At 33.7% G+C, this 26,543-nt stretch overlaps 3 protein-coding genes across 3 annotated transcripts; all 3 read right to left on the bottom strand.

The window, feature by feature from the left end:
• Positions 2,571–7,283, bottom strand: LOC109344314 (probable L-ascorbate peroxidase 6, chloroplastic). Its single transcript, XM_019583038.1, has 12 exons — positions 6,974–7,283; positions 6,745–6,882; positions 5,300–5,420; positions 5,125–5,225; positions 4,956–5,043; positions 4,632–4,699; positions 4,459–4,545; positions 3,889–3,963; positions 3,524–3,601; positions 3,346–3,450; positions 3,070–3,141; positions 2,571–2,951 (listed from the first exon to the last, which is right to left on the bottom strand). The coding sequence occupies exons 1-11, from the start codon at positions 7,178–7,180 to the stop codon at positions 3,109–3,111; spliced, it is 1,101 nt and encodes a 366-aa protein (XP_019438583.1). The 5' UTR covers positions 7,181–7,283; the 3' UTR covers positions 2,571–2,951; positions 3,070–3,108.
• LOC109344312 (E3 ubiquitin ligase BIG BROTHER-related-like) lies at positions 19,566–20,583 on the bottom strand. Its single transcript, XM_019583035.1, has one exon. The coding sequence runs from the start codon at positions 20,325–20,327 to the stop codon at positions 19,725–19,727; it is 603 nt and encodes a 200-aa protein (XP_019438580.1). The 5' UTR covers positions 20,328–20,583; the 3' UTR covers positions 19,566–19,724.
• LOC109344311 (proteasome subunit beta type-3-A) lies at positions 21,541–26,381 on the bottom strand. The gene is made up of 5 exons (XM_019583034.1): positions 25,908–26,381; positions 24,509–24,598; positions 23,448–23,532; positions 22,441–22,535; positions 21,541–21,807 (listed from the first exon to the last, which is right to left on the bottom strand). Exons 1-5 carry the CDS (start codon positions 26,201–26,203, stop codon positions 21,759–21,761), a joined length of 615 nt encoding a protein of 204 aa, XP_019438579.1. The 5' UTR covers positions 26,204–26,381; the 3' UTR covers positions 21,541–21,758.

Below are 26,543 nucleotides of genomic sequence, written 5' to 3'. Positions count from 1 at the left end.
TCTCTCAATCTTTGTCACCCTTATCTTTTGGCTTGTCTTTGCAAGAAATAGGCTCATGCATATCCTTGCGATATAAATGATCCTCCATCATGGACTTCCAATAAGAATAGTTGTCAGCTGTCAAGTTGAAGATATCTCCATCAAATGAGATATTAGCAACTCCTTCTACCTTGGATTACACATGCTAAGCTCCCCGAATGAACATTGGAGCTTTGATACAACTGTTAGGAAATTCAGAATCAATTTCCCTACTCTGCGTGATGCAAAATGGGCACTTGCGAAAGCAACAAGTGTATAAATAAAATAGAGAAGAGTATAAGAATAACAGCAAGAATTTTTAACGTGAAAAAACCTCCTCAATGTGAGAAGGAAACAAGCATGAGACCTAGTCCAAAAAATATCTCCACTATAGAAAGTAGGATTACAATATTTGATTCTCTCTTACAAAGAGGATAACACTCAATCTCACCCAAAAAGGATGGAAATACAAACTCTCTCTAGTATCTCACTGAGAGTACAAATCTCACACTATATGGATATAAACTCTCTAACTTTCTCTCTATGTTGTCTTTCTCATTTGCTTGTTGTATCTCTTCCTCACAAGTCTCCTATATATATAGTGAAGGGGAGGAAGACTCCATCATAAAGACATAGTGCATGATTAATTGTTGTCATACTTTTCATGACACTTTGAAAAGTGATACTCCAACTTTCTAAGGTAAACTTCATAATGCTCAAGAGTCAATGAATAATTCCAAGACTTTGGAATAGCCATCATTGAACGTACTCAATGGTTCATCTACCAAGATTCATTGGTCTTGCTTTCACATCAATTAGGAAGGATTCCCAACAAGTAAAAGGTTGGGACAGGTGAGGACACGAGTCTGACTCATCTCCATTATATATATATATATTACACTCCTCTCCACTACTAGAGATGACAGTGCATACCTAAGATTATAACATATGGTAAAATAATGTTTTAATGGTCTAGATTTTTGTTTTTTTCTAAATTAAATATTTTTATAAAAATAAACCTTCACACATTCCCAGTACTGGAGAGGAATTCATTTCATGTTTTACATTTTAAAATTACTGGAAGGGAGGTGGAACATAGGCATTTAGTTCCAAAATATGCTTCAATTTTTTTTGTGTATAAACAAGAGTATCTCTCACTCTACGAAATGTATGATTACATTTCCTAACAAGTGTCGCACGTACGAATCAAACATTTCTTTCAGGAGCAAATACACACCACTACTAAACAAAGCATTTCAAAAAACCTGCTTACGATAGACCGGCAAAGCATTTTAAAAAAACTGAAGAACATTATAATTACAGTCATCATAGAATTTTTCTTAGATGCCACAAAGCCTCGTCTCTTAACCTCTCTTCATTCCTAGTGCTATAGAATGGAATGGCTCGGCTATATAGGGTTTGTGGAAAAGCGCACAAAAACTGGAGTACATGATAATTATCCCTATATTTTTTAGATTTTTACACTCTGCTGATGATTTTGTTGCCAGCTTAATGCACCTTCCAAATGATGCACTACTTCAGTTGGAGAGTATGGAAATTTATGCACTACTTTGTTTATTCTGCTTCCCACTTTTAAATTCCTAATGAACTTTCTTCTGTTGACTAATGCCATCACATGGAAATATTGGTTGTTCGATTATATGCTTCTAAATTTGAAGTTTTACCTTGTGATTTCATGATGAATAATGGAAGACAAGAATGGAGAATAAGAGACGTAAAAAGTAAAAACACTCTAGTTCTACTTATCCATGTTGGCAATAGTGTTAAAAAATAGAGTAAATACTCATTTTAGCCTCTCATGTTTTTTGACCTTATTAGTTTAGTCCTTCAAAAAAGAAAAAACTTAAAGTGATCCCTAAAAATTTCAAATGTAGATCAAATTAGTCATTTTTATGTCAAATTAGTCCCTACTCAGAGTTGTAAAACATACTAAAAGTGACTAACTTGACCTACATTAGAAATTTTGTGGACCATTTTAGTCAGACTAAACTGATAAGGTCGTAAAATATAAGGGATTAAAATGGGCATTTTCATAAAATACCCTTATTTTTATTCGGCTTTGGACCAAATGTTGAAGTGTTTGAAATTTGGTTTGAGATACAAAGTCTACCAACAAAGAATAAAATGATCGAAATTTTCAACGTAACACTCCTCTCCACTATGAGAGGATCACCGAGTTTATCTCTAATAAATGGAAATTAAATTAAGAGAATTGCCATCATTTTGAAGAATAAAACATTTATCATTTATAGGGGTGTCATCTTGTCAACAATAATATTTCTGAAGGGTAAAAATCATTGAAATGTACTGTGTTTTACCAATAACTTAGGAAAAACAACGGAGTCTTAAGACCAAAAAGAATAGACATTCCCATATTAACGATCAAGCCATGATGAACCAGAACCACATCCACAAGAGACCACTTTTACACTTTCCCTAACCCATCAAGGACAGGTTTTGGGTCACCTCCCTAATGCCACATTATTTAGCGCTGTATTATATGATTATATGACTTATTAATGCATTAGGCAAAAGAGAAGAATTGCTACCATAGGCAAAAGTTTGAAGATGCAAGTTCCAAAATGCAACTTATAAAGAAGCCTTTTAATAAAATCTATCTATTTCCAAAGAGTGATGTCAAAAGTGCCAAAACAGAAATGACAATTATGATATTTAGAAAGAGTGACAATTAAGTAAGTTCTACCAAATGCTTGATATTCAGCCCGAATCTTCTGCTTCTTAGTCTCTCAGCTCTCTCTGCACTTCAAATAGGCACACTATTAAATTTTATTCCTTTCATCTTCATTATAGACTTCCATACTTTACACGTGGAATCACGTGATTTGAAAATTGTTTCTTCTCATACTGCTAAAACCTACTGGCAAAAGAAAATATGACACTTGTTTTTACTCCTGCACGAAACAAGGAAAAGTACAACATTGAACAATATGAAAAAATATACAGTTTCCTACATAAGATTCTCGGAAAGAAACCTAGTAAATTAGGTACAAAATCGTTCAAGATTATAACCTTTCCAGTGGAGTACTTGGCCGCTACAAACTTCTCTCCTTATGCATTTGGAGAGCCATCTATCACAATGCCCTGACAAACAAGCAAAGGAAACTCTTACTAGGCAACATAGGCAGTTTTCTTATTATTTTGGACCAGGATATTACACAGCTATAAAAAAGAAAAGGGCAACGAAGTTATGTACACAAAAATAAAATCTCCATGTCACACCTGTAACATAAGCACATCCCTCTTAATAATTTAAAACAAAAAAGAGTAAGAAAAAAAATAACAGACCTCTGAAGGATCAAATTTGGCTCCAAGGTTGCTAAGTTTAGCATGGGCTTCAGCATAATCTTTAAAGAATGCTTCCTGATCTCCAGCATATTTCTCAGCATATACCTGCATATTTCACAAAGTTTAATTCTATGTAGCATTATAATAGCCATGAAAAATAAAACTCCCACTACTTCACCTTGAAGGACGGATCTTCAAAAAGAGCAGCATCAGTCGGCAGTACCAATAGATCTTCATCCCTTTTTTCTTTGATGTCCTGTATTGAACAACAGTGGCAAAAAGGAAATTTAAAGCCTGCATACCTCCACCAAAAAAAAATAAGAGTACAAAATCTATACACCGTTAGTGTAAAGATTTATACACATGTACTATATTATCCACCATTCATTTGGATTACTTTTTTTTAAAAGTCAATGATGATTAAATATGAATGGTGGGTGATGTAATGACGGAGTATAAAACTCATACCATCAGTGCATACATCTTTTCCTCAAAAAATAAACCCTCCACTCTTCCTTATACAAACAAAAAGAAATCCCAGACCTTGAAGTAAGAGTTATCAAATTTCAACCATTGTGCTGTCCAGGATTGTCCTCCAGGTGCTCCTGGCCCATCTTTCTGTAAAGAGAATGATACAAATGAGTTTCCTATTGTTTTGTTGAGTACATTTAACACTATTTAAAACCAGTTGATCATCAGCATATAAAATAACTCCAAGAAAAACAAAGCTCAATAGGTCAGTACTCTGTACACAAGTATTAAATAAAGTAACTAGTAAGGAAACTATTTCAAAAATACTTGGACAGTGGTTGGAATAAATTAACCAATCAAGTGATTTGAAGGTGCTATATGGGAATAGAATTATGAAATGAAAGAAAAAACAGTCAGATAGTGGCCATCTTCTACATAATTAGTAAAAAGCTCTAACAAAAACATAATATCACATACTTTTGATTATAGCCTACAACTACTATTACAGTTAAAACCATTGGCTATTAGAGCTCATTCGCAAAGCAACATCAAATTAGAATTATAATATGATTTCAAAGAAAGTTTACTACAGGTCTACAAGAGCATTTCCAATAACTAGTGAGGAATAGGAAGATGATATACTGTATATTTAGTTTCAGGCTTGCCCCAGCCGCTGCGATCTGGTCTAGACCTCCCCAGTGTGTGTGCACCAGATAATGCAACAATCTCCTGCAGATACAGTAAATAGATAATTGAAGTCAGAGGCATTGCAAGTATCTAACACAGTACCTCCTTATGGAAACAAATGAAATTACCTTGTCATTCAAACCCATTCGGTAGAAAACTTGACGCAAATGATCAGCAGGTGAAGGGGGGCCAGCATCTAAATACATAAATATCTACAAGTTAGTTAGTGGAAAATGTTAAGGGAAGGGTTTTTCAGTATAGGATAAACTATCATCTATTAAGCTTCAAATAACAAAAGAATATGTGATGCCAAATGTTTAAATAGATGCCTTATAAATAAGTAGCTTAGCTACTTCTTTCTCTCAGTATTACTTATTCCCAAATTAATAGTACTAAAACTGATAGAGAAGCAAAAAAGTTTTTTATCACAGTATAACACATGGTCTGCTTACCGGGAAGCCTCCCTTCTTCAGGGCACTGTTCAGGACTAGTGACATCCACTCTTCCATACTTCATAGGGATTTTTGGGCCTCCAGCTTCCTAAAAATTCAAAAAAGTTGTCAATTTATCATAATTAACTTGAATATCGAACAATCAGTCCTGAAGCAGAATTAGGACTACCTCCACAGCAGTAGCACTGGCCAATTGAAATAAGTCTGCATATGTCACATTAGAGTATTTGTCTTTGATTGGCTGAAGAAGCTTCAATGCATTTACAAGTCCTAGAATGGAAGGTCGTCAGAGGAAAATAACATAAGCTAAATTCAGAAACAATCAGTGTTTAATAAACCATTACCAGCATTGGCTGCATGTTTCTGCTCAACTTCAAATCTTAAGCTACCATTGGCTCCACCTCTCTGTGGCCACTCCTCAATATTCTTATTATAAGTACCAGCATCATGCCATCCCAACCGAATCTATCAAATAAAGATCTACGTAAACTACTGAAATAAATGAAAAACATCCATCTATATACAAACTAGAATAAAGTGAAGATACAGGTGTATGTAGCAGATATATAACACCAAAAGATCAAATCAAAAGACTTTATGTACATCAGAGTTTGACATTTTGGATTATTTTGTGATTACTGACAACAAGTATTTCATCATCCTTAGAGACTTCAGTTCTTAACCGAAGTGAGAACTGACAAGCAATCAGTAGCCTCCTTCCAAACATTAACCATTTTTTAATATGAATGATAAATCTACCAATATCTGGATGTCAATGTGATGCAAAGAGTATTCTACATCACCATATCACCACGGTCGATTAGCTAACCCTTTATTCAATTTTTATTTATTATGAGTTTAAAACCAAAGATAAAGTAGATTTCAAGTTAGAATTCTACATCAAGTGTTGTGTGAACATTGTGCACCATCCTTGGTATGGTTGGTTTTTCACCACTGGGTTTTCACTGAATTGGACACAATTCTGCATGAAGCAATAAGGACTAGGGGAGGAACTGTATATCAAATGCCTAGAGGTGGTAACTAATAAGTAAGAAAACTACAGACCTTTAAATATTAACAAACATATCCAATTTCACGTTATATGGATTTACTCCATTATGATAAAAGTCGTAATCATTAAACTTTAAGGAACAAACTTACAAATACATATAAAAAGTCCATTAGGCAAAATTTAAAAACAAATAAACTAAACAAAAAAAAGGTAGCCTGGTGCACGAAGCTCCCATCTAGTAGGATTTGGAAAGGATATTTGTGCACCGTCTTATCCCGCAAGCGTACATAAAGACGAATGTTGTACAAAGACCCCAAGCTCTTCGTCACTAAGCAACCTTACCGTTGTGCCGACCATCTTAAATAAAAAATAAAGACAGCCCAAAGCACGAGACTCCCATCTAATGGGGTTTGAGAGTGATTGTTTTGATTTGAAGATGTGACATCTTGGTACTAAGCAAGAACTCACGGTTGCGCCAAGGCTCACACTCATAACTAATGATAAAAAATATATAAACAAAATACAGAATGCTAGTCCCCACGTAGAAGCAAGTTTTATCAAAACATAGAGGTCATAGTCTTCTTAACAAAACGCGTTTTCATCAAAATTTCCTTAATTTTATTGAGACCTAGCCTTCGTGTTACTATAGTTTTGTATTAATATCATAGATATTCGAGAAGGTTTTATTCTAACACAACCATCTTTTCACCTTTTATTTGAGATTAGAACCATCTATTTATATAGCATCTAAACACACATAAATTAAAATGAAATTACCAAAATAGGATGGCTGAACTTGGTTTTGAGAAGCTCCTTGATATCTTCTCTAGCATTCTTCAACTGATCAGGGTCAGAAGCAACCGCAGAAATGGATCCGTATCCTCTACTCGAAACACGAACCTCTGAAACTCTTCGCTGAAAAAAATTAACCACAAACTAAAATTTTAATACAAAACAAGAATCAAGTTAGTTAATCAGAGAAACAAAACATGATTCAAAATAAAACCTGATTGAGAAACAGGTTAGAAATGCGAGGAGAGTAACGCAAGCATTCGAAAGATGAAGAAGAGAGTGAGAGTGAAGCGCTAGTGGCGGAGGGGAGGATGCGAGCGGAGAGAGGTGCGGCGGCGCCACCAAAAAGAGCCATTTGGGGTTGAGATTGTGAAGGAAGTGAAAGTGAAGAGTGGGGAGTGAATAACACGCGTTGTGCCATTTGGGTTAGTTGGGTGAGGTTTTATTTTATTGGTTGATTATTTCTCCCTTGTGATTTGGAGGATAATATGCCACGCACGTACCCTACAATTTAATTCAACTCAAGTTTTGTGTTTGGGATCCAATGCATGCTTTGCTTATTTGTATGAGGATATATATTTCTCTCCGTCTAACCCTGTTGCTTAGATCTTTGCCCCTATTTCATTCGAGGGGTCACTTTCGTCGGAAATAGTTAATATTTTAATATTTGTATATTGATATTGTAAAAATTTATATAGTATTAATACATTATCTATCATTTATTTGTATTATTTTCATCTAAAATTTAATAATGATTAAAAATAAATGTTAGATACAGTATAAAAATTCTCACACATTTGTATATACATTTTTCTCAATAGTTAATGGTGTAATGTTTCCTTCAAGACTAATAACTTACACTATAGTCTAAGGAAATTTTATAAGAATATATATATATATATATACATGTGCAGTTAGTGTAAATATGTATATATAATGAGTATATTATTCATCATTTATTTATATTATTTTTTTGAAAATTTAATAATGATTAGACATGATTAGTGATAATATAATAATAGTGTACTACAAACTACAGTCATACACTCTCAATACATACATTTTTTTCCTCAATTTATAATCTAATTTACAATATATTTGAAAGCTTATAAAGCAAAAAAATTGAGTTTATAAATCAGTTGATTAGAGATAATATTTAATAAGATTAGCTTTTTGCTTTGTTTAATCCAGGTCAATCGGATATCTTGTTTGCCCAGGATGAGACTCTTTCCGACCAACCAGAGACTAAACAAGTACAATTTAGGTGCTTACGTCACTCTCCTAATTGTCATTATACTTCATTTAATGCATCCCCAACTAGACAATGTTGTACTTCATATAGATCCAACATGTCCCTCTAACAGTACGGTCAGGAACAAGCCTATTATACAGCGGGAAGAAACCTGTTATACGCCTATGACACCTCTTATCAATCACTATCAATCAGTGGACATATGTCACTTCACTCAATTCAATTACTATACATAAATAGGGGTGTCCCCTTACTAAGGGTGGAAATAGGTCAGGTCAAGCTTTGTCTTAAACAGACTCAACCTATATAGCATATATGAGTCTAGGTCAGGCTTGTTAGTCTGTTTAAAAAAATCAAAGTCTAGGTCTGACATATTTAAAAGTCTAGCCTGATCTGTTAACATGTTTAAAGGTCTGTTATATTATATAATTTTAAAAGATGTCATAATGTATACATTTAAATATATTAATATTTCTACTTTTAATTAGACTTTTCTAACACTAACAATTAAATTATATTTTTGTATACATTTTTATATTAAATTGTATAATATAAACATATTGTATAATATAATTAAACAGACTGATCTATTAGGTTTAATAGGCATTTTGGATGGCCTAAAACATGTCTATTAAAGTAAATAAGTTTTTCAAAAAACTTAAGTCTGGACTAGCCTGTTATAGGTCAGGTAATATGTCATTAATAGGCGGTCTTGCCTATTTCCACCCTTACGAGAAGTACATATATCTCTTTCCTACATTCATTATCTCATTTATTACTTGCATTTACTCTTACTTATTCTTCAACATTTCATATGAGTCTCATATTGACTTGATCGTTGGATAACATTTTCAGGTACCTCCCTGATGGAAAAGGCCCCCTCAACCTAGCATCAAATCTCGTCATCCCATCAATGAAGCTTATAAGCTATTTAATATGTGTAAAATAAAACAAATCTGGACTAGTTTTTCTGTTCCAAAAATTTTGATTTTTAAAATTGTGCATATAGTTTAAGGTTAAGAAGTTAATGAATGTTGATGCAATTTGACGGTATATCCCTTTTAAATTTTTATATATTCCTATAATTAATTTTCTTGCATAAATTCAATCACAATTTCAATAAGTAAATAAAAAATTGGAAGATGAGTTATTAAAAAAAAACAATTACCAAAAGGATGAGTGCATTGAAAAGTAGAGAGACTGATATATTGAAAACTTAGAAAATTTGCAAGAAGCCATACATTATTCCTAAATCATGTGGGAAAATGCTTTAATAAATATGGGTATATTTAGAAAAAAATACATATAATTTATTTTAACTTTATAAAACATTGAGAAATATAGAATAAAATAAAGAGAAATAAGAGTGTTTTACACTGTCACTGCATTATTCACTATTCATTTTTAACATCATTGACTTTTAATAAAAATGTGTAATCCAAATGAAGGATTAATGATACAATGATTGTGTATAAATCTTTACATTGTCAGTACATAGATATTACACTCTAAAATATTAATTTGTTAAAAAATAGTTAAATTTGGAAAACAATCATTTGGATGGGTGAACAATTTGTATTAATAAACATAAATTTTATAAATGTACTAATTCTCAATATTATAATTGTACTTGAAAACACATTACAAAAACACATTAATAAATAAAAATAGTTTGGATAGAAGAGGCCCATGGGAAAGGAATCTTATAAAGACAATTCGGATGAAGATAGTCTAGTTCTGAATATGTTAGAATATTTTAACTTAATGAGTGGAATTTGTTCAAGTAAGCAAATAAGTAATTTTATATTAGGAATTATTGTGTTTTACGCATCAAGAAATGTCAAAATTAATTGTTTAATATTAACTTACTTATTTTATATTTCTATATTTCTGAAACAATATCCAACATATCATTTTAATCATCATACATAATATTTCATGGCTCTTTTATTTTCTTTGTTGTCGACCAAAAATCTTAAACGGGAGTAAAGATCTTCATTTAGTCAAACCACAAATTCTTTTGTGTACTTTTTGACCAAGTAGCTTTCCACGAATCCAATGTTTTTTTCTTCAAATTAGACGGCTTTAGGTTTTGTTACTTCTATTTTATTTTCTTTACTTTGTTTGCAAAGATAACATGCTAAAGCTTAATAAACCGATGCCTTAGAAAACATTAGTAGTTTTCGTAGGTCTAATAATAATAAGATAGGTAAAGCTAGAAAAATGTTATTTTTACTACATGATAATCAAGGGCGTCAAATAAAAAACACAAATTGCATATAATAATAAATAAGTAAATTGACAAATAAACATATTACTTTTTTATGGCAGGGTGAAACTATACACTACATTGAGTATATTCATTTTTTTTAATCACGCTCACTTTTTTTCCTTGTAAAGTCAATATACATTGATGTTCCACGTGCAATCTAGCTACCTGGGTGGTTGGCAAGGACTTGAACACTAACGAATGCCTCCAAATATTCTCATAATGTTCCATGCACTTCACCTTTAGTTTATGAGTTTAATATATTTATTCATTGTTGATGTAAGTTTAAATTACTCACTATTTATTAGTATTATGTTTTTGAAAAGTCAATAATTATTAAATATAAATTATATATGATATAGTGATAATATATAAAATATATATTGTTGGTGCATATATATATATATATATATATTCTGAGTTTATATAATTGGGTTGGGGATATGTAAAGATGGGTTCATTAGTAGGAGTTATTCCGAAGCCCTAGGCCCATGTAAGGGCTCACGGCATGAAATATTGATTAGTAGGTGGCTTCAAGTTAAATATAGGGTAGGTCAAACTTGAAAATTGACCCAAACTCAAAGAACAAGGTAATTATCATGCGGATCCATACTACTACATGGCATGAACTCAGAGACTCCTTCATATTTATATACTAAAAGAATTTACATTAGGGATATTAATGAGAGAATTTACATTTGGGATATATTTAATATTACCAGGCATTGTTAAGCTTTCCAATGCCACATATATGATTTTTTATAAGGAAGTTATAGGAAGGAAAGTTATAAACAATGTAATGTTAAGTGTCAAAATATCATAAGTTAATTATCAAAATTTTGATACTTTAACTCTTAACTTAATCTATTTTTTTGGTTAATTGATTCTAAAAGTTTAATATATGTTGAACTGTCAAATATCACCTTTAGAGTGTTTGTGGAGGCAAATATCGAAGGAATAATTGCAAAAGCTATGTTTCCAGACAAAAATAACGCAGGATCAGTGCATAAGCCACACTCAACGGATCAGACATGCTATGGAGGTCGTGTTCAACGCAATTTCCACGCCCAACAAAAATAAATGTATGCAGAGCAGCACCCAATGAAATCTTGGCGTTGAGCAACAATCATAATGAAATTTTACACAATTTTCTCCAATTATATGTGTCCAACGCAATGAGTCCTTGCGCTAAATGCCAAAGGTGCACCTAGCGCGAGTTGGGTAGCTAAAAGGTTGAGCCTAATTAGACAAAATGATGTGCTCAACGAAATTGTATGCGCCCATCGTAGATGACAGATTTCATATTCTTCAAAAGGAGATAAAATAGGGATTATAAAAGACACATTCAGACATTTCACTTGTAACTTGAAAAACACTTAGCTCTAAGGTTAGTTTAAGCTCCATTAGATGTGTAGAAGGAATGAGTAAGTGCTAGAGGAGTTAATTCATGTTCATTGGAGTGGTAATTTCTCACTCATTATGTTAAATTTGTTAGTTGTAATATTATTTTCATTAATCGATTAAGAGTTTAACTAATCGATTAACAAGTTAGTTATTAGTTAAGCATTGTAGTATATAAAGGGTGATTCCCTTATTCCGCTTATGCTTCTATTTTTCCATTTCATGCTCTTCTTTATTCCATCTTGTGCATATGTTTTCAAATATGGAGACTATTGTGTGATCATGACATTTAGTAGAAGACTCTTATTATAATCAAGAACCTTGTGGGAGCATATCTGCACGAGGAGGGAGAAGGTGGCATTTCAACAAGCACAAAGAAAAAGAAAAATTGTTCATTATGGAAGATCTTCTTTGAGAGAAAGATGAGAAAGATAAGAGTTTCCTTAATCAAACCTATAGCCATATTGAGTGATGTTAGACGCTGACCAGCCTATGATCCTCCACTTGTGGTGATTCCTCGTCGATTTCAGTATCACGAGTGCTTGCTTGTTAGAGGGAAAATGAAGAAAAGAAGAAGAAAGAAGGGAAGAGAAGGAATGTATGCTATGGAGTGAATATTGGAGATTTGTGGTGTATATTTCTATTGCATTTCAATCAGCCAAGAGTGCATTATATTTATAGACTATAACAACTAACTACTTTCTATATATAGTCTAACCAACTATATTTTGAATTACATTCTATCATTCCCCTTTAATTCAAAATCTCTCAAGCTTACAACATTCATTTCTCCCTTTAGCTTATTGAATCTATCAGCCTTTAGTGCTTTAGTAAAGATATCCGCAAATTGTTCTTGAGTTAGACAGTGTTTCATTTCCAACTTCTCTTTGTTCACTTGGTCACGAAGGAAGTGGAACTTTGTTTCAATATGCTTGCTTCTCCCATGTGACACCGGATTTCTTGCAAGGTCTATGGCAGATTTGTTATCTACTAACAACATCACTGAAATCTTATCTAATATCTTCCATTCTTCTATCAGAGTTGAAACCCAAGCTGCTTGACAAGCTGCATAACATGCAGCTATGTACTTTGCCTCACATGTCGAGAGAGCAACCACCTTTTGCCTCATAGAACTCCAAGAGATTGGAGTACCTGATAGCAAGAAAATGTAACCCATCGTGCTTTTCCTTTCAACCTTATCTCCACACCAGTCAGAGTCAGAATATGCTACAAGGTGTAGTTCATTCCGTGCTTCAAGGATTGGGAATAATAAACCATAATCAAGAGTTTTCTTCAAGTATCTCAGAACAGGTTTGGTTGCATTCATGTGTGATGTTCTTGGATCACTCATAAATCGACTAAATAAACCCACTCCATAGCTGATCTCGGGTCTGCTATTGCATACAAATCCGTGACATCTAACTAGTTGCCTGAATTGAGTGCCATTGACTCTTGCTTCATGCTCACAACAATCAATCTTCAAGTTACTTTCATCTGAAATATGTCCAATAGTTTAGTGATGTATTTCCTTTGGTGCATCACAATTCCAACCTTGGTTTCTACAAATTCCAGACCAAGAAAGAATGAGAGTTTGCCAAGGTCTGTCATTTCAAATTCTGCCTTCAAGCTTTGCTTCACTACCTCAATTACATTGTCATTGTTTTCAGTTATAAGTAAGTCATCCACATATAAGCACAACAATATTACACAGTTGGTTATGGTGGATTTCACATACACCCCATGTTCAACCGTACACTTGTCGAATCCAAGTTCTAGAAGAAAGGAGTCTATTCTTCTATTCCAAGCTTTAGGGGCTTGTTTTAAGCCATAGAGTGCCTTGTGGAGTTTGAAGACTTCGCCTTCTCTGCCTTTAAGATCAAATCCTGGTGGTTGTTTGACATATATTTCTTGATCCAATGGGCCATTGAGAAATGCATATTTCACATCTAATTGCCACAAATTCCATTTTTTGCTGCTTGCAATTGCCACGATCATCCTAACTGTCTCAATCCTCACAACGGGAGCAAATACCTCTGAATAGTCTCGCCCTGATTTTTGCATAAAGCCTTTGGCAACTAGCCTAGCTTTTTGCTTTGAAATTGAACCATCGGGCTTTAGCTTCACTTTAAACACCCATTTCACTGGTATGCCAGTTTTGTTTGGTGGCAGGATCATGAGTTCCCATGTCTTATTTCTTTCGATGGCATGAATTTCCTCTAGCATAGCTTTTCTCCATACAGAACATTCAATGGCTTCTGTGAATTCAATTGGTTTAGTGTCAACAAAAAGTGCCATATGTTGTACCAAATTCTCATCATCATTCACTGCATCATCTGGTATCATTTCATAGTCTCTCAGTCTTGATGGCATGCTTCTATATCTAGATGATCTTTCTGTATTGGAAATGTTTTGAGTCTTTGTTGTGGTAGGAAGCTCATCTGCTTGATCCACTGAGTCTCTCCATGCTAGACTTAATTCTATCATCTTCTGTGAGTTTCTGTCAAGTTTTGTGTCATTCCAATCATTGAGTTCATCAAATACCATATCTCTACTGTAGATGATCTTTCTACTTGTTGGACTGTACAATCTATAGCTACTAGTTGAAGTATAGCCAACAAACATCATTGCTTCACTCTTGTTGTCCAATTTCTTCCTCATTTGATATGGTACATGTGCAAAACATAAGGATCCAAACACTCTAAAGTGTTTAACAGAAGGTTTCCTTCCACTCCATACCTTCTCAGGGACTTGCTGATCTAACCTTTGAGTTGGACTCCTGTCCAGGACATAGACAACAGTTGTAGTAGCCTCTCCCCAAAAATTATGAGTCAGTTTCTTGCCTTTGATCATGCTCCTCACCATGTTTAGTATTGTCCTATTTCTTCTCTCAGCAATTCCCTTATGTTGAGGAGTATAAGGTGTTGTAATCTCATGTACGATCCCCTGACTTTTGTAGTAGCTTTCCATTTCAGTTGACCAAAATTCTCCACCTCCATCAGTTCTTAGGACTTTGATATGTTTACCTGATTGTTTTTCTGCTAGATTCTTGAAGACTTGGAACATTGTGAATACTTCACTTTTGTGCTTGATCAAGTATATCCAAATCTTCGTACTATATTCATCAACAAAGGACACAAAGTATCTATTCCATCTAGAGAGCATGTTTCAAATGGTCCACATACGTCTGAGTAGACCACATGAAGCAAGTCCTTTGATCTGTGATGTGTGTAATTAGTGAAGGGGGTCCTTGGTTGCTTGCTTATCAAGCAATTTTCACATAGTTGCTTTGGAATCTTGATTTCAGGTAATCCTAAGACTAGTTCTTTAGCATGCAGGAGACTGAGATCTCTAAAGTTTAAGTGTCCAAACCTTAAATTCCAAAGCCAAGAATAGTTGTGACTCATTTCAGCTGCCATACATTGAGATTCTAGTGCTGACATATTAATTTGAAATGTTCTGTTATCTGCAAGTGGTGCCTTCAATATTTTTCTGTTTTGAGCATCAAATACTTCAATGTGACCATTATTCATCTGCATTGTGAAGCCTTTTTCCATAATTGTCCCATGCTTATCAAGTTGCTCATCATGCCTGGCACATATAATACTTCAGTGATCTTGGCAAATCTATCATTTCTACCTTTGATCATAACATCACCAACACCTTCAGCTTTGATTATTCTGTCATCTGCAAATTGAATTTTGCTCTTCTTTGTTGCATCAAGATTGATTAGTCATTCTTTATGACCAGTCATATGGTTTGAACTTCCTGAATCCAGGTACCACATCCCTTCATTAATGGTCTCAACATTGGTTGTCATCATCAATAGAAGAGTGTCATCTTCAGATTCACTGCTTTCATTTACCAAGTTGGCTTCATTATGTTGTCTTTCCCTAAATTTCCCTTGGCCTGGTGCCTGACATTCTTCTGAGAAGTGACCAATTTTATTACAATTAAAGCATTTAATTCTCTTCTTGGTTCCTCTCCAACTTGAGTCTCCCCTTCTGGTTGATGTGTCTAATTGAGTGTGACTACTCCTTACATGTTCATAAGAGTTTGCAGGTGCACGATTACAATTTGCAAATCGCGTTTCAGTATCTTTGTTCCTACTTCGATTTCTTGAACCACCTCTCCAATGGTAACCTCTTCTCCTCGTTGTTTGAGCCCGTAAGGCTTGATCTATGGGCTTCTCATTGGATCTTTCCAAGATCCTTTGTTCATGAGCCTCCAAAGAGCCTTGAATTTGATCAATCTTCAAATCTTCCATTTTCTTTGACTCTTCTATAGCAACGACAATATGGTCAAACCGAGGTGTCAAGGTTCTAAGAATTTTCTCAATAATGGTTTGATCAGTCATTGTTTCTCCAATTGCCTTCATTGCATTCGTTAAGCTCACCACACGATTAAAGAAATCTCCAATATGATCTGAATTCTCCATCTGCATCAACTCATATTGACGCTTCATAGTCTACAATTTCACTTTCTTTAATTGCCCAGCTCCTTCATTGTAACGTTCCAAGATCTTCCAAGCTTCATGAGAATTTGCAACACCTGCAATCTTCTCAAAGTAGGCATTATCCACGCATTGTTGAATCAGAAATAATGCTTTACAATCCATTTTCTTGTTCACTTTGAACTCTGCCTTTGCTTCATCGGTGGATTCATTGTCTATCGTTGCAAAACCACTTTCTACTATCTCCATGACTTCTTGATATCCAAAGATAACTCTCATATGGGCGCTCCAGCGATTCTAGTTCTTGCCATCGAGTATAGGAAGGTGCGCATGGAAGGTATTAGAGTTTTGACCCAAGTTCATCATTTTTCTGTGGATCTAGCTTTGCTCTTGATACCAATTTGTTAGAGGAAAAGTGAAGAAAAGAAGAAGAAAGAAGGGAAGAGAAGGAATGTATGTTATGGATTGAATATTGGAGATTTGTGGTGTATCTTTCTATTGCATTTCAATCAGCCAAGAGTGCATTCTATTTATAGACTATAACAACTAACTACTTTCTATATATAGTCTAACCAACTATATTTTGAATTACATTCTATCATTCCTTCCACTTCAGAAGCTCCTTTGCCACAACATGTGTCTGAATCGCAAGCTCTCTAGTGAGAAAATTAATGAAGGATTGTTGTAAGGATATGTTGTTGTTCCATGTGCCAAGCGATTTATTGTTCTCTACTCTTTCACGATGAACCAAAGGAATATATCCATAGGGTTGGTAGAACATATCGTGGACAAGGGGGGAGGAAACGCTTTGCTTTTCCCGATTCCTGTAGAACTGCAATTTCTTTGCTATTTGAAGGCAGCTAAGGTCCTTGTGAAAGAGTACGCATATGCAGTGGCGGATCTTGATCAAAAATTTAGAGGGGGCAACAAATTTTAATTGGTTCAAGAATAATAAAATATACAAAAATATACATAATTGTTTCGAAGTTTTGAAATAACATATTAATTCTAAATAATATTAATTAACAACTAAATATGTTAAACAAAAATTCAGAATGTGTCAACAATGTCAATACTTACACCCCAATATGAGTAATGATACTGCAACGTTAAATTATCAATTGAGGAAATAAGAATATAGCATAAAGAAATTATTGGTATAAAACACACATGCGGACTGTGCTAAAAAGCAGATACAAAATAGTAAAAAAAAATGTTATATTCTCCTAAGAATGCTCTCACCTAAAATAAAGTGATATGATCACTTGTAAACCAATCATTAATAAACAAAATATTACTTTGTGATGTATGTTAATTTCTTATGGGTAAGAAGATTTAGTACGAGGATATATCATTTTTTTATACACAACTGGGTGATGGTTTTTGTTGTGCACTATTCTTATTAAGCATGAATAATGATGAATATTTTTTTATCGATAAATATTAGTATGTTAGTATTTGTTGTGGGACGAGATTTGAACCATCAACCTCTTTCACTTCACTTCTTCTCCTTTACCGTCACACCACCTTATAACTATGTTTTATTTTATTAAATATGATAATGGTGAGACTCTAACTCATAACCTACTTCACTTCATTATTTAAACTCTTCATCTTAACCAACGAACCACCTTATGACTCATAGTAATAATGAATATTAAATAGGATAATGAAAATTTGACTTTATACTATATTGTTGTGTGAATAATGAATAAATTAATAGCAAATAATGGTGAAAATAACATTGTGTACTTCTAATGTAGTGTTTAGAATTAATAAAATAGATTTTAATTTAAACATAAAAGAATTATGTCATTTTGGATGTAAAATAAATCTTTTATTATATTTTTTTTTAAATTTCACCTGCCCTTTGATAGTTCCGCCACTGCGCATGTGATGAATCAAAGGTGGCCAATGTACAGTCTTACTTGGAGAATTTGGTAGCTAACAATTTTTACTTGAAGAAGATGGCTAAAGAAGCTTATAGATCATATATATTAGCTTACAATTCACCTTCTTTTCTTATTCTTTATCATTTACCCTCAATTATCTCTTTTCTTTATTACTCTAGTTTCTTTACCCATCTCTCTCATTAAACATACAACATTATAGTGTGTAATTTTTTCCTCATTGAAGCGACATATAAGATCAAGATTAATGTCCATCTCATTTCCCTCTTTCATCCATTATGATTGGTTTGCTTCTGTCAAAAAGATGGTTAAGCGTTGGATGAAATTGCTTCTATGAAATGATGGTTAAGCGTCAGTATTGCTTCAAATTCAGATTTCAAGACTGAGAGACAAAGATTCGCTCACCAGCAAGAGGATGTATTAGAGTATATATGGTGTTCAACACAATCATTTCAAGCTTGGAATGCTTGACATATTCCAGCTTGTGGAGATGTTAAAGTTGTTAGTTGATTTCAATTTGTTAGTTGCAATATTGTTTTCATTAATCGATTAACAAATTAGTTATTAGTTAGACATTGCAGTATATAAAGGGTGATTCCCTTATTCCTTGTAACTCAATTCAATATAAAAAGTTCACATTTTCTCATTTATGATTTTCTCTCATACTTCTTGATTCATCAAGAAATCTTTTCATGTCTCCTACCATTTTAACACATTAGTTATATTTCTCTTTTTCACTTTTTTAGTTACCATGTCTATGAGTAGTTAATTTTCTTATTTGTTAGGATTAAATGTAATATGAGCTTGATATATACGCATATTGATTCAAATTTATACTATTTCATTATTACTTTAAAGATTGACAACTTTCATCATATGATTTTGTGAATGTAAATGCATGGAGAAATCCTCTTTATAATTCTAAGTTTATCAACTTATCATTTTGATATAATTGCTAAACATAGATTTATATCAATTAGTTACATCATGTATTTTGTTGTATTGGTTACTAGAGATAGAGGTAAATCAGCAACTAAATAACTCTCAAACTTGTTAACATAGTTGCTAGATATAGAGTTGTGTTAACAATTCATAAATTTTCATAAACTTGTTAGCATAGTTGCTTGATATACATATATGTTTTATGAGTCATAAATCTTCGTTTTGTGTGCAAAATTACTAGACATATAATTTTATTTCATGAACTACTAAAATGACTAAGTAATTAGCTTTTAGTACTTTTGAGATCTTATGTGTGAAAGAGTTGAATGAATTAATATTACTGAATCAAGTATGTATTGATAGTGAATAGTAAATTTCAATCACAACATATCTCAAATAGTTTAATCAAATAATTAATATTAATATAATCAATCAACTAATCAAAACCCAATTAAAAATCAACTTACAATAATAACTTTTAGTTGAAAGGCAAAACAAATCATTGTAGACTAGACAACCTTTTTATATTTTTTTATGACTCAACTTGATATTTTATTGATTAATTTGCCAATTAGCATGTAATTGATAACAATTGTGTATTTGATGTTCTGTAACATTGTTTATAATTGCTCTAAACCATCTATGCTTCATTTATTCTCACAACTAAAGTTTCAATCAGATTCAGAATGCAGTATATTTACATGCACACTACAACAGCTCTACAATCCAAACTACACATAATCATGCATTGTTGTTAGAAACCATCTTGGGAGCTGAAACTTCATTGCTACATATTGGACAAACCTTCTTAACTTGAAGCCACTTTGTTATGCAATCCTTATGGTAAGGGTGGTTACATTGAAGTGCCACTAGGGCTTCACCTTTTTCATATTCAACCTGACAAATCACACACTTGTCTATTCCACTTTTACTTGCACCAGATTGGTAAATATTAGGGTATAAGAATGAACAGATTTCATTTTTAGATAAACCTTTCTTCTCTTCTCCTATAAACTCTCCTAACTCAAGTAATTCTTCATAAGATAATTCATCTGGGTCAATCTCATCTTCTTCCATTTCCATATCTTCATCATAGTTGCTTCCTTCACCTTCAAGAAAGGCGTCAAACTCTTGGCTTTCCGAAAAATCAGCATCATCGTCGTCATCATCAAAAGAGGAGTCGCTTACATATTCATCGGTTTCACTTTCACTTTCAATCGTTGCTAGTGTTGACAAGGTTCCCTCTTGTTCTTGCAAGCTAGTTGCTAGAATAAAATCATCCCTAACTTGGTCAAATTCAGTGTATGGTGTTTTGTGTGAAGATTGTTTTCCCTCTTCATCCATTGAAGGATAAGAAAATGTGTTACAGTACAATTGGTGGGTTGAGAACAGAATAAAATGGTTAATGTACTATTTGAGGGGACGAATAGAACCATAATTTAAGAGATTTCTTTGGAGATGAACAAACTTCAATTTCAAGAAATGGAAACCCTTTGTAGTGGATTCTCAATATTCTAGATTCTTAGCAATGATAAGGTCCCCCCACCTTATAGATAAGGCAACCTTTGTGTAAAGCAATAGCAAAACATGTTCCATACGTAGCAATATACTATATTCAAAACATGAAGGTATCAACTAGCATTCTCATTTCTTACATTATTTGGAGACAAGGAGGCCATTGAGAGCTTCAAGCAAATGGGTGAATAACTCAGAAAATTCGTTGATAAATTGTATTTTATGATCTGGTTGTATTTTTTCCGTCATATGAAATATTCCTTTTTTTTTCAATTATAAAAGTTTCTATTTTTATTTTAGTACTTGTTTTAAGAGGCAAAAAATTAGGAATTGGCAAGACTCATCCTAATGCTAATATCAGGAAGCATGCATAATTGTGAAGTTTCAGTAAAATCTCACATATTAACGCTGATATGGTCGCATCTATTGGACTTTGATTTTGAACTCATTAAATTTCAAAGAATAATATATTGTGATAGCAAATCGTCATTAACAATGTGATAAATAACCGACCCAAACTAATTTGTTAGCTTAGTAGTCTAATCCCAGCATAATTATAGTATGTGGGGCTGAAAAAAAGAGCAGTTGCCAAAAGATTGGTGTGGAGCAGTGATTTAAATTGTGACCACAATATTGCGATGCCGCCGTAATATTGAAGTTGCGGTGACTGCCACAACCGCATCACACCACAATTGCAGTGTGATTCTGAATCACACTGATGCGACTGCATTGGGCCGCAATGTAACCGCATCGGCCGCAACACAACCGCATCAGGCCCATCGAATTCAAAAATAGTCTTTTAATCACAAAATAGTTCACACTGCAATGGCCGCAATCCGCATCACAACAGCCGCAATAACCACAATCGCATTAACGGCAACCGTTACCGCAATCGCGACCACAACCGCAATTTAAAACACTGGTGTGAAGTGTCACTACTGTATTAGGATGTCTGGGGAAATGAGGAAGAGAGCACCCCCACCAACGTTAGTTAGGTAACAACAGCCAATCCTTAATCGCCAGAACTTAATCGTGATCATGGGTAAAATATTTTCATCATAAAATAATGTGCAAGTGAAGAAGGACAACCTGAAATGAAAATAACCCATGTCTCACAAAGAGTACTCATAATTTAGAAGACAAACTACAGATTATTCCTTTCAAAGATAGTCCAGACATAGAACAAAGTAACAAACCATCTTTCATTAACTAATAAAAGCACATAACGATGAGAATTGGGACACCTAATAGGCTTAAAAGTTAATCCATCCTTCCTTTCAATATCCTTTCCTTTACCTCAGTTGGTGTGCTGCAGCAAATGAGTGAAATGACTAATGAGCAACTAAAACAACAAGTTATGAATAAGGGAAAACAAATAGGAATAAGCTTCAACATCCAAAATGTGGGATGCAAATGCAAATATAAGAGAATAAATCGTACATGGAAGAACCTGGATATTATGGATGTTTGTTTCAGAGTGATTATGGCAGCCAGATGCACATAGAGCAATAGAATGAAAACCCCCACCCAAAACCTTTATTTATTTATTTATTATCAGTTTATCCTATAAATTCTATCATAGCTAATTTGCTACATCATATGATAACAGGTGTATCCCATGCAACATAAAACTTCCAACTTTGATCCTCACTTTACCACCACTAAATCGTTAGTTGTCTAGCATATAATAATAGGAAAATAAACTGACTCTTGTAATTTTGGAAGGTATTATGTACGAAAGCAAGACCCCAAAGGTTCAGGATTTGTTTTCATCATGCCACTTCCAATGTTACTTTTTCTAGGATATGGCAAATAAGCCATGTGCCCATGTTAAGTAGTTTCATATCAATGTGTAAATACATAAAACATGAGTACTTGCTGCTAAATCCAGAATTGGTAAAATAGGCAACCAATAAGCAAAACGGAGAACTTATAAGCTTACACAACATAGACATGTCCACCCCAGCCACTTAAACAGTCACGATCTACAGATGACAGCAGAGCTTGGGAGATGGTCTCAAACAACTCCTCTGGTTCCTGAGTTATAGAAAATAAATAAAAAACAAGGGAACACAAATAAGCTTCTATTTGAAGAATATAAATAAAGTGTTTTAAAAGTCTTTATAGAATACATCGTAATTGGTATGGCGATAATGTGCAAGACTCCCACCAAAAAAAGAGAAAAGGTAATGTGTTAAAGTTAGAACTTAGCACCCTCATTGTGAAATTAAGCCACAATTACTGGTTTTTGAAAGCCCAGAACCCTACATGCCATGCCACAAAATATCTTATTTTCATTCAACAATTATGTCCCCAGATTTAGGCATTGCACACCTAATGTTGTTTTTGTAACTCAAACTAACTTCTAACATCATTATGCCCTGCAGATGCAAGACACTGTACTAAGTATTTATCAAAACTCCAAAAATCGACACTGTTTTAATGGTGTTGTTTGATTGAACGATAAGATGCCTTCAAAGTAAATGCAAAATGATACATATACACTTTACACAATCTAAAAGACTTGGATTTGAGTTTTCGCTAGTTTATAGAGAACAAATAATCTATTCTAATCCAAACACAAATCTTACATATACTAATATTTAAAACCTGCTTCAAGTTCAATCCAGTAACTGATCAGTCACACATACTACTCTTTAACGCCCTAGGTTTTCACCCTTCATCTTTCATCTATACTTTAGATTAAAGCTTTGTGTACAACTATGTTGCAGCATCCTGTCCATTATACATGGATGATGTTCTAGATGTACAGCAAGGAACTACCCACGTTAAGGTTTGATAATTTGTGAATATGTACAACTAGAGAGATTTTTTATGTCAGTAATTGGTATCAAAACACTAGAAAGACAAGCAAAAAACAGACATGGCTGCAGGAATTTACAAACTCAAAAAAATCAATTAAAAGAGAGCAATTTTTTCATCACAAACCAAGTCAGGCTTGAACATCGACTCGCAAGCACCATAAAGAGACTCTGATGCAGTGCCAGCAACAACAAAATCTTTTGCAAGTTCCCTGCCATACACGAAAATAGGAAGACATTAGTATCAGACCGATAGGTAACCCCTAATCAGCTAGTTAGAAACTGTTACTGAGTGTTGATTAGTCAGTGTGGGGCTAGCGATAAGTAGAGAAATAAGGCATGTTCCGTATAAATAAGAAAGGGGTTAGAAGGTGAGAGCATCTAATCATTTGTTGAGAGTAGTTTAGGCCTTTGCGCATAGGGAGAGTTCTAGGCCTCTCGAATACCTAGAGAATTCATTAGATTCATAGTGACTCCCATCAATAATATTCAGTTCTTATCTCTAATCTGAACCAGTTTCTATCACATACATACAGCTTACACATGACATACAAATTTCCGATTATTTTAATAATTAAAAAACAGAATAAACCTGCATAAAATGCACTACTAAAACAAATACAATCTTGAAAATTTTCAGATTAGAGGATACAAAGATAATGTGCATGAGAGAATGTCAAAATTTACTTATTCCTTCACTATCTAAGGTATGTAGTGCATAAACCTTAATCTATCAGAGTTTATCAACCCTTTGTGGGGAGTTTACCACAAATCTCAAACTTCAATGGCACAAACAATGTTTTTCCAGCAAATTAGCTGTTGGGAAAGAAATAAAACATTCAACACACCAAATATTTAGTTGTAGAAACCAACATCTGCCAGCGACAGCTATGCCACTTTGTTTCACTCAATAGGCTATAAGTTCATATTTAGAAGGACAAACAAACAATTTGTAATGATGTATGATTTCATAGTAGTAGGGACGGTAAGAACATATCTGATAGAGGTTCAGCAAAATTGTTCAGACTTGCAGAACCCAACCTCCAATTAAAAGCATAATGATGTGCAAAATATCTCGAACATAAAATTATGACCCAAACCAAATGTATATGACAAAAGCATATCACCGAACACTAACCTTCCTCTACAAAACATAAGGGATGCAGATTATAGAATAGTCCTACTTACTTTGCTCCAATCGAATCCATGGTGCAAATGAATGGTTTGTCTTCATCTCCTAATCCAGCAATTACAGGCTGGCAAAAGTATGGACCAAACCTGAAAAGTAAATGAGTGTATATTTTCTTTTTACAGTTTCAAAGTCTTGTGTTAAGCTAACGACTATTGAAACAAAATCTACAATAACTGAGTGTGATGATAACTTACAACAAAAAATAAAATTACAGGTATCAACCAAAATATGTCTAACTATTTCATAGACTCATACTTCTTCCTTGGCTCCCCCACTACACTGAAATAACAATGCATTCAATTGCATTACAAAATAAGGCTCTCACATTTTTATAATTAGCTGACCCCAAAACTGTCACTTAAAACATGGAAAATGGGCATTCATCCCGAGTTTTCACTTCAACTCTATATATAGTAACACATTCCCACACCTTATGGAGAGAACACAGTTCAGATTTAGAATACAGCAATGCACAATGCTTAAGAACTTCCATAGTTTGTCAAGGTCACAACAGTTTTAAATCCACAAACGACAAGTCTCCTCACTTTCAGTTAGAAAGCCTTTAGTGTAAAATTGAATCTACGCCTCAGGAAAGTCATACAATCAGACTAACTCTGGAAGTAGTAGAAGCAAATGAAAGGTTGCAATTTGTGGTGTGATAGCAGGAGACAGACAGAGGCAGAAAACAAGTCTTTACCGTTTCTGATACTCAAAAGTGTATTTGTTACTAATAATATTTTGTTATTGGCACAAATGCAATCATTCATCAAGATTTCAGAGTAAATGTCAAGAAACCTTGTTATCAGTATTTAGAAAAATTATATCATCGATTCCTTCCTGGACACAGCTTTTAAACCATAAATACATTCAGAACACATTCAACACACTGATACTAACTCCCTTGTTTGGATACAATATTTTCATTCCCTCGTTTATATTACAACAAATAGAACAATTGCACTGCCAAGATCAAACTACATCATAATGTTCGATTACAAATCATTTTTACAGACAATCCATTTAAATATAAATCCTCCTGTTTCACCTATACTTCTTATTGATCTCCCTCTATGGCTCTACCTCTAACTATTGTGCTACCTTCCATCTGATCTACAATCACTTCTATCTCTAACTATTATGCTAACCTCCATCTGATCTACACTCGCTTTTACTTGTCTTTTCCACACATATCCAAACTATAAATCCAATTATCCAAACACGATTTTAAAAAAAGGGAAAACATATTTTATACTAACTCATCCCTCAATTTCCCCCAAATAAAGACAGCTTAACTTAAACAATTAATTGTGCTCCATTATAGGTCACAGCATATAAGTGTAATTTCCAAACAATAATTTGATATTGAATGATTAAACGAAATTGAGATCCAAATACCTTTTCTCATAGAGAAGAGCAGAGACTAAGCTAGCAAATGTTTCAGGTTTCATATCCCTCTCTTCACGAAGCTGATACAACTTGTGGCGGAAAACGAGGCGTTGATACAGTGTCTGAGCATCGGAAGCGAGGCCAGAGAGACCGATGAAGAGCTTGTCGTGGATCTTAGAAATTCTCTGGAAATCAGTGGCGATGGTTTGAAGCTGAACTCCGAGTCTTCGATCGCTTCCGATGGCGAAACAGTTCTTACCAACCATTGCAACGACGGCACTACCATTGTACTCGAATATCGACATCGTTCAATATGCTATAGTTTGATTTCGAGAGTTATGGAATCGAAACTATCGAGGATTTTGGTGAGAGAGAAAATTGAAGTGGAGTTTAGAACTGAAACCCTAATGGGGTGGTGAGTGGAAAAAGAAGACCGAAGAAAGGATGTCTTGCCCAAGAAGAAAGGAAAAATAGAGATGGACCGAACCGGGTTTTATTTCGTACTTCGGTTTTATTTTTAATTTTAAGTAACTTTTTAAGTGAAACTCATCTATAATATATTATATGATTCTTCAAAAAAATATTTAATAATTAAATTTTAACTTAAATATATATTTTTAATAATCATAGTTCATGTCACATTTA

The sequence above is a fragment of the Lupinus angustifolius genome, chromosome LG03 (assembly GCF_001865875.1).
Source record: "Lupinus angustifolius cultivar Tanjil chromosome LG03, LupAngTanjil_v1.0, whole genome shotgun sequence".
Classification (NCBI taxonomy): domain Eukaryota; kingdom Viridiplantae; phylum Streptophyta; class Magnoliopsida; order Fabales; family Fabaceae; genus Lupinus; species Lupinus angustifolius.
This window is presented reverse-complemented; position numbering and strand designations above follow the sequence as displayed.

Coding starts and splice junctions, on each gene's coding strand:
- LOC109344311 (XM_019583034.1), bottom strand. CDS start 26,203: ATGTCGATATTCGAGTACAATGGTAGTGCCGTCGTTGCAATGGTTGGT. Junction 24,599..25,907: donor GCTCTTCTCTATGAGAAAAG/GTATTTGGATCT, acceptor TTTACTTTTCAG/GTTTGGTCCATACTTTTGCC. Junction 23,533..24,508: donor ATGGATTCGATTGGAGCAAA/GTAAGTAGGACT, acceptor CGTGTATGGCAG/GGAACTTGCAAAAGATTTTG.
- LOC109344314 (XM_019583038.1), bottom strand. CDS start 7,180: ATGGCACAACGCGTGTTATTCACTCCCCACTCTTCACTTTCACTTCCT. Junction 4,700..4,955: donor TGAAGAAGGGAGGCTTCCCG/GTAAGCAGACCA, acceptor TTATGTATTTAG/ATGCTGGCCCCCCTTCACCT. Junction 3,602..3,888: donor TTGATAACTCTTACTTCAAG/GTCTGGGATTTC, acceptor TGTTCAATACAG/GACATCAAAGAAAAAAGGGA.
- LOC109344312 (XM_019583035.1), bottom strand. CDS start 20,327: ATGGATGAAGAGGGAAAACAATCTTCACACAAAACACCATACACTGAA.